Source organism: Dendropsophus ebraccatus, chromosome 8 (assembly GCF_027789765.1).
Source record: "Dendropsophus ebraccatus isolate aDenEbr1 chromosome 8, aDenEbr1.pat, whole genome shotgun sequence".
NCBI lineage: Eukaryota > Metazoa > Chordata > Amphibia > Anura > Hylidae > Dendropsophus > Dendropsophus ebraccatus.
Window position 1 is genome coordinate 83,564,219 of NC_091461.1, and position 12,851 is coordinate 83,577,069.

General features: G+C 43.1%; 1 protein-coding gene across 1 annotated transcript in view; it reads left to right on the plus strand.

The window, feature by feature from the left end:
* LOC138798696 (oocyte zinc finger protein XlCOF29-like) overlaps positions 1–4,125 on the plus strand; it is a 34,377-nt gene extending 30,252 nt beyond the window's left edge. Inside the window, exon 6 of the mRNA XM_069979243.1 lies at positions 2,775–4,125. Coding sequence (XP_069835344.1) covers positions 2,775–3,853 — 1,079 coding nt within the window. The 3' untranslated portion in view covers positions 3,854–4,125. The remainder of the gene's footprint in view (positions 1–2,774) is intronic.
* Positions 4,126–12,851: the final 8,726 nt, after the last annotated feature.

A 12,851-nucleotide genomic window follows, 5' to 3' on the forward strand; every position in this document is an offset into this window, starting at 1 on the left:
ACACACAGAATATTTCATTCGGTATTTTGCAACCTCAACCAGGAGTGGATTGAAAACACAGAAAAGATCTGTTCACACAATGGTGAAATTGAGTGTATGGCAGCCATATAACAGTAAATAACTGCCATTATTTCAATACAACGGCCTTTGTTTTAAAATAACAGCAAATATTTGCCATTAAATGTCGGCCAGCCACTCAATTTCAACATTTTGTGAACAGAGCCGTTCTGTGTTTTCAATCCACTCCTGGTTGAGGTTTCAAAATACTGACCAAATACTGACTGAAATATACTGTGTGTGAACCCAGCCTAAATGGGTTTAATGGCATAACTAAGGGATATGGGGAACCCCTGCGAACAGGGACCCTAAAATCACCACTGAAAAAAAAAAGCTGCATTTGGCATTTTTCAGAAGCTCCTTAGAGAACGGAGCTGGATTGTGCCCATGTGTTGCCTGCACCTCAATTCTTTATGGATTTCGGAGTCCCATTCTAGAAAGTACCCCAGATGGGAATACCTAAACGTAGGAAAAACAGTATACTGTATGCACTTTTGAAGACCTTTTAGACCAGGGGTGTCAAACTAATACACAGTTGGCCAAAGTAAAAAAATTGCCCAAAGTCGCGGGCCAATCTTGTTATTTATTGAGGCGTGCATACAGCATTGTTGCTGTGCACTATGATAAATGATATCATACATTGCAATGACATGACAAGTATAGGAAGGAGAGCTGGCTGGATTGTGGCCTAGTATGTTGGCTCCTCTGTGGCAGGAAGCATCCAGCATAATGGGTGATATGTACAGCAGTGATGTGGACTCTCCCACCCACCTGTAGACAAGCTGCCCATCCATAAAGGTAATAATGCCCTCTCCTGTAGCCCATGCAGTATTAGTTTCCTTAACCTCTTAAGGACGGGGCCAATTTTCGTTTTTTCCTCCTTGTGTTTAAAAGGCCATAGCACTTGCATTTTTCCACCTAAAAACCCACATGAGCCCTTATTTTTTGCGTCACTACTTTGCAATGACATGCTAAATTTTTGCATAAAGTACACTGCGAAACCAGAAAAAAATTCAAAGTGTGGTGAAATTGAAAAAAACCCCCACATTTCTTTTATTTGAGGGGGTATTTGTTTGTACGCCATTCGCCCTGGGGTAAAACTGACTTGTTGTGCATGTTCCTCAAGTCGTTACAATTAAAAGGATATATAAAATGTATAACTTATATTGTATCTGATGGCCTGTAAAAAATTCAAACCATTGTTAACAAATATACGTTCCTTAAAATCGCTCCATTCCCACACTTTTAACGCTTTTATCTTTGGTCTATGGGGCTGTGTCAGGTGTCATTTTTTGCGCCATGATGTTTACTTTTTATCGGTACCTTGATTGCGCATATACGACTTTTTGATCGCTTTTTATTACATTTTTTTCTGAATTTGATGCGACCAAAAATGCGCAATTTTGCACTTTGGGATTTTTTTGCACTCACGCCGTTTACCGTGCGAGATCTGTAATGTGACTAATTAATAGTTCGGGCGATTACGCACGCGGCGATAGCAAACATGTTTTATTTATTTACTTACTTTTATTTCAAACTTGGGAAAAGGGAGGTGATTCAAACTTTTATTAGGGGAGGGGGCTTTTTACTAATAAGAACACTTTTTTTTTTTTTTTTTTTACACATGTACTAGTATATTCTAGTATATACTCACTGATCTCTCATTGAGATCTTTGCTGTATAGTTATACAGCAAAGATCAATGAGATCAGCACTAGTTTGCTTTCGGCTGCTGCACCTGGCCGGCACCAGACACGGAGATCGCTCCTCCAGGACAACGTGGCACCCGGGATCGCGGCGGTTCAGAGCGGGGTCGCCGCGGGGCCCCGCTCTGAACACCTCTTTGGGGACATATGACGTCATCGGCTCATTAAATCATTTGTACGGCCATATAAATTATTGTTTTTGGCTGAACAGATGTGGCCAGTGCATTTGAGTGGCCGCAGGAATGATTGCAGTATCTCAGCCTTGTAAAGGCTCTGCAGACAAGCCCCAATATTGCTTATTAGTCATTGTTTGCAGCGCACATAAGAGGAGGGGGAGAGGAGGAGCCAGGACATGAGGAGGGAGGGGCAAGCAAGTGGCACCTGAAAATATACTGTGCTGCAGCTGCATTGGTTAGAACATCTGTCACTGACAGGACTTGGCCTTGCTTGGATGTTCAAGTACCAAAAGCAACTTACAGTAAAATTATTGTTTGAGCACTGAATTGTTTGAGGACTGATATATCACTGTATACTAAAATTAATTTTTTATATATATATATAAATTTATATAAGATAGATATATTGTATGTACACATTCGGGGAAATTTAGAAAACATGGTGTAAAGTAAAACTGGCTCAGTTGCCCCTAGCAACTAATCAGATTCCCCCTTTCATTTTCCAAAGAGTCTGTGAGGAATGAAAGGTGGAATCTAATTGGTTGCTAGGGGCAACTGAGCCAGTTTCACTTTACACCATGTTTAATAAATTTCCCCCATTATCTGTACTTTAGAAAGTGTTGACCTTACATATAAGTTTGAGTGCAGCAAACCATTGCCTTGATATGTTGTAATGCTTCAAACTCAGTCCACATGGTGGTAGTCCTCAATGTCTCATAGACAAGGCTGGTACTGTTTGTGCTATAGCCAGTTTTCTATTCCTGTACAATTCCTTAAATAACAACAGCTGTGGACTAAGAATTTTCTGGTTCTAATAATTATTTTCATTCTCATAGATTTATCTGAGCATGGCCTTGTTATATATACATCTGACAACAAAGAAGAATCAATGCTTTATGAGGAAGGAACATTCATGGACACCTCCATTTATACTCCCGATGTCCGTCATTCATATATATCTACACAGGGAGAAGAGTCCATCTCACAAGAAGAAGGCGAACTCACAGACAGTGATATTACATGTACTCTAATTAAGGAGGAGCCACCATCATATCATGAAGAAAATCTCACTAACAAAGATGTTTGGACAGTCACAGACAACATGCAACAAGTATCATCTTCACATGTTAAGGATGAAGATGTCTTGCATTGCAAAAGTAAGACACTAGGTAATGATTCTTCTGCACCTATCAGTCATAGACAACAGGAATTGTCTACTATTGATGATGAGCAACCATCAGATCAGCCAACTATTAAGAATGAATCCATCCCATGCAAAGATGGACAACTCAATACTTTGTATACTGTGAAAAATTCTGAAAAAAATTATATGAAGCAAAAAAAGGCTTATGCGAAAGAAAAAGTTCATGACTCACCAGGGGAGATTCAGTACAGGATTGTTCGTATTAAGGATGACTCAAGCTCCGAAGAAGACAATACTTCCACTGAAGAGTACCACAATGATGACACTGATATACAGGAAGAAAATGTGGTTTCAGTAAATCTCAGCCAGCGAGGTGGAACTATAAATAATGTGATCTGCTCTCCCGAGGAGGCAGTGAGGACCTATCAGTGTGTCGGATGTCAGAAACACTTTACTACCAGGACAGATCTTCAGACACATCAGACAATCCATAAAACATTCCAGAAAAGCATATGTCCTGAATGTGGGAAAACTTTCCTGTGTACTTCAGCACTTATAACACACCGGCAAAGTCATACAGGAGAGAAGCCATTTTCATGTAATGTTTGTGGCAAATCCTTTGGACAGCTGTCTCAGCTTAAAACTCATGAGCGAATACATACAGACGAGAGGCCCTTTTCATGTTCAGTTTGTGGCAAATGCTTTAGATGCAGGTCCCACCTCATATCACATGCTAGAATTCACAAGGAAGACACCGTATCTGTAGTCTAAAAAAGTGGGCTGATGGTTTTTCCCTTTATAACTTCCAGACTTTCAATGTGAAATCTTATCCGTCTGTTCCTAATAGACACTATACAGTCAAGTTTCTGGACTGGTTAAGGTCTTGCTCTTGTTGGTCTTCCGCTCATCGTGAGTGATGGACAAAAACAAAGCCCTCTGCTGGTTATCTGTGACATCCATTTTTTTTTTTTTTGTAGCTATGAAATATGCTTGTCTTATAGAGTATTGGAAAATGGACAAAAAAAGTATTGGCTATATTATTTTTAAAATGGTTTCACAATGATATTCTGTTATTAAAGAGTATCTTCAACCAAAACTGTGCAGACTGAGCTTTCTATTGCTTATTTAGGAGGAACAGAGGTGAACAAATTGTTCCACCACCGTTAAGGGCACATAAGGCAGATTAATTTTCTAACTAGAGAATTGTATTCTATAAATGTACAGTACAGCTGGGCAATTATGGTCTAATTGAACATGACAACTAATTCAACATGTAACCTCGATTACGATTATTATACCACACCCCTTTTTGCAAGTCACAACCATTTGAGCGTGCCAAACTGAAGAATTTTTTTCGGGCATTACAGATGTGTCTGAGCTGCACATAGCAGCTGTTACTTGGTGTATATAATGATGGGGGTTGTTGTGTGTATATAATGATACACTGTATCATGGTAGTGCTTGTAGTGTATATGATGATATATTGTATAATTATAGGGGTTGTACTCACATCATATACAGTACCCTCCTCATATCTGCACATCATATACAGTACCCTCTTCCTATATACACATTATACAGTACCCTACTATATACATACATCATATACAGTACCCTCCTCATATATGCACATCATATACAGTATCCCTCCTATATACATACATTATATACAGTACCCTCCTCCTATACTTACATCATATACACTGTATATGATGTGTATTAAGGGTAGGGTACTGTATATGATGTACATATAGGAGGAGGGTACGGTATATGATGTATATAAAAGGAAGGTACTGTGTATGATGTATGTTTATAGGAAGTGATTACTGTGTATGGTGTGTGTATGTATATTATACAGCACCCTCCAGGGCCGTATTAACAGCTGCTGCTGCCTTAGGCATTGAGCCTGAAGACGCCCCATCTTTACTCACCAATTAGCATAATTATTTTCTAGTTTCTGAACATCATATTGATATCTGATCAGTCTTAGGCCGTGTTCCCACACTTACTGTACGTCACCACATGCAGCTGAAACCAGACCCTTATGGGGTAACCAATAGGTGTATGGCCAATAATCCTTGTAACAGCATGACTACTGAGGAAGAAATGGGAGCAAAGTTTTTCACCACAGGATTGGTAACTAATAGCTCCAGGCGTCATATTTCACACTGCCTGAACAACCCCACCATCCCCCCCTCGAAAAGACACCAGATTTACTGGCGAGTCTGAATGGGGAGTGGGAGACTAAAAAAAAAAAAAAAAAAAAGTTGTTTCCTTCCCCCTGCTGCCTAATGCTGCCCCCCCCCCCCCCGCAAGGTGCTGCCCTAGGCACCGGACCATTGGTGCCTAGTGATAAATACGGCCCTGGCACCCTCCTCCTTTATACACACATCATATATACAGTACCCTCCTATATACACATCATATAGGACTTCAGATATGTGGCATTCTGCATAGCTCTGTGTGTCCAGGGGCCGCCCTGCTGGAATTAACTCTTGGAGCTTGCTACAGACACCCCAGCTCACTACATATTGGAAGTTCAGGGGAAAAAAAATTAAAAACGTCTCCCCATGAACTGCCACACTAAGTTGTTTGCACTGTCAGATACCTTGCTCTGCCTATGAAAAAACAAACAGAAAGAATCAACCTGCAGGAGATGAGGTCGGTTAACCGAGGCCATATTCAGTTTCAGGGGTTCTTTTTACGGTTAATTGCCCAGCCCAAATTTAGAGATAAAGAGTTTGCTTGTTTCTGCATAGGGGACTGTAGGGCCTTTTACATTAAATTTTTATAATTTGCTGAATGAGCATTCATAGAAAGGGTTATTCTCAATAATCTACCACTGGGAAAGGACCAGTGATCAGTGTCACTCACCATGATAAAGGTTAAGTTGCAATTCACTTTAAAAATGTGTTTAAAAGTTTTGGGAAATTGTGGTGCCAAGACTTACAAAAAAACCCTCCAAGTTTCACCGATTTAGCATTAAAGGTATTTCAATGATGTTTTTTTTATTTAAATCAACTGGTGTAAGAACCAGGGCTGTGGAGTTGGTAAGCCGCAGCTTCGACTCCGACTCCTGCTCCTTCATAAATGGCCAGTCAGATACCAGGGGAGTTATTTATCACACTGGCTCAGCAGCTTCTCCCTAATGTTGTACATGATCCTGGGGCGACTTCTGAGGGAAAAAGGAAAGATATAAAGCAGCTTCTCCTGTGTGTGCAGTGGGTGCAGCAAGTCTCCAGCCTCCATGTCCTGAACAACCTAGAACTAGATAGAGCAGATGGTCTTTTCCTGCTGACAATCTTCTATGTTTCTAACGAAATATTCACCATACACACAGAAACACTGCTAACAATGCCAGATCCCTGTAATAGAGAGGGGTAAGCCATAGTGATAAAGACGGGGTCACACATAGTGATAGAGAGAGAGGGGGGGGTCACACATGGTGATAGAGAGGGGTAATATTACCGCCATACCACTACCATCACCACCATATTGTTACTGACCAAATCCTGTATACTAAGATTAATAAAACACTGTACCAGATTACAAGTAACAAATAATACCACCACATACTGACTAACACCACTGCTGCTAATGAATAATACCACCACATACTGACTAACACCGCAGCTGCTACTGAATAAAATCCACTGTACAAAGATCACTATCACCTCATACAGTCACATAGAGGGAGACCCAGCTCTACACAGGTTCTATATACCATATAAATTACAGTGCAGATAGATTTAGTGACTCACAGGGAACATCCTCTCTGATCGGAGTTCTTCCCTTTTCATTTTCTTCTCCATCTGTTCTGGGCCGTTATGAGAACTTCTCCAAGCCACTAATCCACAGAATCTGTCAGACAAACATATTAGGCTCCTCACTCTGGCACCATCCTCATCTCTCTACAAACAAATCTGTATTGGCCCCTTTACATCGACTCTATGTGATCCCCCTTGTAGTATATGCCCCTCTCTATGTGGTCCACTATAGTACATGCCCTATTGTATACAGCCCCCGTGTAGTCCCCCTTATAGATAGCCCCCCAATGTTTCCCCCTTATAGATGGCCCCGCATGTGTTATCTCCCTTATAGATGGCCCCCCATGTATCCCCCCTTTTAGATGGCCCCCCATGTATCCCCCCTTTTAGATGGCCCCCATGTTTCCCCCCCTTAAAGATGGCCCCATGTATCCCCCTTAAAGATGACCCCCATGTATCCCCGTTAAAGATGGCCTCCATGTATCCCCCCCTTATAGATGGCCCCCAGTCTGTGCAAAAACAAAAACAAAAAAACAACTCACCTGACAACTTGATTCCCCGCCGTGTCTCTCTCCTCCTGTTTTCTCCTCAGTCTGGCTGTCGGCTGATGCGCGGCTCCCGGCTCCCTGGCTATGTCCCATCCCCGGCAGCACAAGCATCAGTGAGCGCTGTGTGTGCTGGGGATGTTACTTCCGGCATGGGGGCGCTTGTTATATGCCTCGGCGCACACTGACCTCACTGATGCTTGTGCTGTAGGGGTCGGGGCATAGCCAGGGAGCCGTGAGCCTCCCTCTTGTGATCGCAAGCAAAATCCTGCTTGCAGTCGGTCACAAGAGGGAATGGGTGAGGGGGTCCTTGGGGCCCCTCCTTGGTAGCGGCCCAGCTACGCCACTGCACACAGCCTGTTGCAGCCATAGCACACATACACACTGCCTGCTGCAGTCATAGTACATATACACACACACAGCCTGTTACAGCCATAGCACACACACATAGCCTGCTGCAACCATAGCACACACACACATACAACTGCAGCCACACTAAAGAAAAACACAATCTTCTTTCAAAGAGAAAACACACTGAGGACAGAGGCTAGTGCTGCACTACCTATGTATTCTCCTCCTGACACAATGCTCTCTGCTGCCACCAATTAATCACTGTATTTTGGCTGTATGGGTAAACTATAATCACCATCTTGAAAACCAGTAACATTCTCCTGCTAATTTTGCTACTTCGATTCTTTTTTTCCTTCTCTGTTACTTTTTTTTTTTTACTTACTGAGAATACCAATAATTTGATGGAAACACATAGGGGATACTGTCAGGGACTGGTTATAGGGCATTGTAGAGGCAAAGAGGTAGTCCACAGTAGGGGGCAACACCTTTGTAGACCAAATGCCCCAATATACCCTGTGCCAGCAGAGGTAGCTTCACATACACTTCTAGGCTGCAGAGCTCTGATGTGGGCGCATCAGAGCTTCACCCTGCAGACTATGGTGCGTGCAGCCGGAGCCGCTCGCTTTATAGTGTGAACTGACAGGGTTTTCTACGGCCGCAATTCATTGAATTGCGGCCGCAGAAAACTGACATGTCAGTTATTTGCGGGGCCGCACGGAATCCCATTGAAACTAAGGCATTGTTCCACCCCGCCATCGGCAACAACGGCCATAGTTTTACGTAGTGTGAACATAGCCCTATAGTGTTTACTAGGGTCAGTAGTCCCTGTTTGGAGTAGCTGCTTTGTGGATCAACCCCGGGTGGCCTGCAGCAAAATGTTCTCTTCTCAACTCATGTACTCATACCACATTTGTAGACATTATTGTTGCAAGGACCCGCTATTATATTTGTCTAATTGTGTTGCGTTTTTGTGGGGAATTTCAGTTTTTTCTATTTATTCAGTAAAAGTTATGTCACACTAAAAATGTCTCTATATGCCCCCCAGCACTGTTGGTCTACAGGTCTTCATCTGTACTGTACGGGGAACTTCTGAAAATTTCCCCTGGTAGTAAGCCCCTCTCCCCCCACATTGGACATTAGCCTCATTTACTAAAAATACCCTATGCTGTTGTGTCATTTATTTTTCACGCCAAATTCATTAATGTGGAGCGACCCTATGTAAATCTGGAAAGCTTTTCACAGGACAAAACTATAACCCGACCATCCCGCCACACTTAAAGTGGCTGGTTTTAAGCATAGAAAACCCATCTAATAAATGAGAGTTCGCTTAGTAAATCAGTCATTTGCGGCAGATTTTAAAAGACACACCCATGACAATCCCACTTGGACTTTGGACAACATTGGCAGGTTTTTGGACAAATCGTGTAGCGCACCTTTAGTAAATGTGTCAGTCTATTAAAATGGACAAAAACCTGACAATTTACTGGTGGTAACACTTAAGTAAATTAGCCCCATTGTTCCCTGGTAGTAAGCCCCTCTCCTCCCACATATAGGCATTGTACCCTGGTAGTAAGCCCCTCTCCCCTCACATATACCCAGTCCCTGGTAGTAAGCCCCCTCCCCCCCATGTTGACATTGTCCCCGATGTAATAAAAAAAATCCATATACTCATCTTGCTGCAGCTGAGCTCTGCTGTCCTCAAGCATCTCCCTTGCCAATGCTTGGCTAACTTAGCTCCAGGGGGCTAAGTTAACTTACCCTCCCGGTGTTCAGCGTTGTTCTTCCATCAATCAGCCAACCAGTGGCTGAGGCAGGACACCGCTGCAGCCACTGATTGGCTGAGCAGAGAATCATGCAGGGTTTGGTTAAGAAGGAAGACGTCTGAAGGCGAGCATAAACTCTCTCCAATGCGTCCTCACGTAGCCCCCCCAAGGGCAACACTGTGGTTATCAATCTGTACAGATGCTGCATACTGTAAGGAGCAGAACACCTGTCAAAATTATGGGTGCTCTGCTCCTGCCTTTTTTTTTTCTCTCTCTCGTTTTTCAGATATCGGTATTGTGAGGATTACATCAGATTCGGTGGACTACGCCAATGGCCAGCAGATTTTTTTTTTTTATAAAATGGTCATCAAGGAGTGTGAGAGTGTTTTCATTTGAATAAAAAATATTGTTCAATTGTGTATTGGAGAGCTGTGGAGTTAGTAAGCAGCAGCTCCTTCATAAATGGGCAGTCAGAGACCAGGGGACTGGCTCAGAAGCTTCAGTGTAATGTCCTACATGATCCTGGGGCGACTTCTGTGTGAATAAGAAAATATATAAAGCAGATTCACCTGTACGTGCGCAGTGAATGCAGCCAGTCTCCAGCCACCATGTCCTGAAAAACTCAGAGCTAGACTAGATAGAGCAGGTGGTCTTTTGTGCTGACAATCTTCTATGTTTCTAACTAAATATTTAGCATACACAAAGAAACACTGATAACAATGCCAGATCCCTGTAATATAGAGGGGTCGGCCCAAGTCCCTGTTTTATCAGCTCTCTGGCAGCGTCTGTGTTCCTGAATCATCACGGCCCCACAGGAACTACCCTCTCAGCCAGTCAGTGACTGCAGCTGTGTCCCGCCTCACTCACTGATTGGCTAAGCAGGCATTTCTGAGTGGGGCCATGACATCACCCACAGGATTGGGAGCACGTTGCACTGTGGGGGCACAGGGATAGGTAAATAGGACTTCTTTATTATGATCCCAACCCTCTCTCTCCCCTGGATTTTTCACTGATGCCCAAAATACCCCTTTAAAGGGGAACTTCAGGTAGAGGTTAAAAAAAAAATAAACTTCTGCAGAAGCATATAGCATTACTCACCTATCTATCCCAGTTTTGAAACTACCAAAAATCCATTTGTTTGTGTTTTGTATTGTTTCTGTACTTCCCGGTTGAGCAGTTCCCAGAATGCAGTACTGGTTCCAGAATGCAATGCTTTCCTTCAGCTGTTCATCACAGTCCTCCACCCTTCCCATTCCCCACCCAAATCTGTTGAAGAACATCTAGGCTGTGTTCACACAGCACGCTGCATTCTCTACCTGTAACGCTGATATTGGAATAAAGTACTTTTTGAATTAGAATTTTTTTTTTATTTTAATTTCCACACACATATTATGATCAAGCATCTTTTATCTTTGAAGTTGAGCCCCACAATAAGGAGTTTATCCAATACTATCTTACATAGAATATACTGTTTATGCCTTGTTTTTTCTCCAAGTGGGATTGGCAGTGCCGGCTCTGATCCTCTCTGCCGTTTAGCATAATTTACTTGTGTTACTGCATCATTTTTGTGAATACGCTGCAAGGCTGCAATGAAACTCCAACATGTGCGAATACAGCCCTAATTTCACTGCAGACTTTAGCACAATCGGTGAAATCAGTGCAGCAGCTGCTTCTGGACGGTCAGAGATGGTGAATCACTCAGGGGATTGGAGGATCCAGCCAAGCCTCCTGTGACATCACGCCCTGCCCCCTGTCTGCATCATCAGCCTGGGCCTAGCTAACACACACAATGTGAGACAGAAGCATGGAAGTTTTGTCTCCTAAAGGTGGGAGAGCAGTGGGAGCAGGAGAAAATGTGAATTGGCACATCTTCTCAGAGAAAACACCACATTGAACTGCTACACTACTTATGGCTTCTACTCCTCCACCTCTATATTTCAAAGGATATCTTCATATTACACTGCTGCTCATATACAATAATCCAGCATCCAGGAAGATAACAGCACAGATCTCCCCCAAAACAATGGACTCTTCCAGCTCAGAAACTAGTTGCCAAATAGAGACCAGATTACTGACTTAGGGCGGGTTCACACTATGGAATTCTCGCGGACAATGTCTGCGGAATTCAGTCAGCTGTCCGCCCGCACGGGCACACGCTTTTCCGCCGGCTCCATAGACACCATTCTATGGGCCGGCGTATTCCGCGATCCACTAAAAGAAGTGACATGACACTTCTTTCAGCGTATAGCGGAATACGCCAGCCCATAGAATGGTGTCTATGGGGCCGGCGGAAAGGCGCCCAGATGTGCGGGCGGACAGCTGACGGAATTTCGCGGACATTGTCCGCGAGAATTCCGTAGTGTGAACCCGCCCATATGGAGGAAACTAATATATGGGAGAAAGAGTTTTTCTGGTTGTTATAAATAAAGGGCTTAGATTGATAGAACATAAACTATATTAATGAGGAACATTTGTAAAATCCATATGAAAACTCAATTATAACATTTTAAAAGATTTTTTTTTTTTTTTTTTAAGCCAACTCTGACTCCACAACTCCAAATCTGACTCCACAGCCCTGGTGTATTGTGCTTAGTAGAGGAAGCCATCCTATAGACCGCATCATTGCTAAGCCAGGGCTTACTGTTTGCCAGAAAAATGGCTAAGGGTACTATTAGACAGGCCGATGGGGGCCCGATAATAAATGTAAACGAGTGCCGATCTGCTAGATCGGCGCTCGTTTACTGGGCCTATTACACGGCCCGAAAATTGTTTAACAAGGGCTGCAGGGACATTGTTACCGATGTTCTTGCAGCCCTTGTTTAAACGTTATACATTACCTGTCCAGGTTGCAGGGCTCCTCTTCCTCTGAACTTCTCCCCGGGTCCGCGCGCTCCAGCTTCAGACTGGCCTGTTTTAGCTGACAGGCCACTTAGCCAATCACTGGCCGTGGCGTTTGTTGCTTTCCCAGATAGCCCCTTTAACCCAGTCAGTAATCTGTACAATCTCTCATTAAAGGGGTTATCCAGCGCTGCAAAAACATGGCCACATTCCCCCTACTGTTGTCTCCAGTTTGGGTGGGGTTTTGAAACTCAGTTCCATTGAAGTAAATGGAGCTTAATTGCAAACCGCACCTGAACTGGAGATAACAGTAGGGGTAAAAGTGGCCATGTTTTTGTAGCGCTAGATAACCCCTTTAACCCCCACAATCTATGGCGTTTAAGGTACTCAGTGACAGGACAGGCTCCTTTTAAAAGTATTAAACACCCCCCCCCCCCCCCATCACAATAAAGGTTTAAAAAACTCCCTTGCCCATTATAAAACTAAAAAGATTAAAAAAAATAAA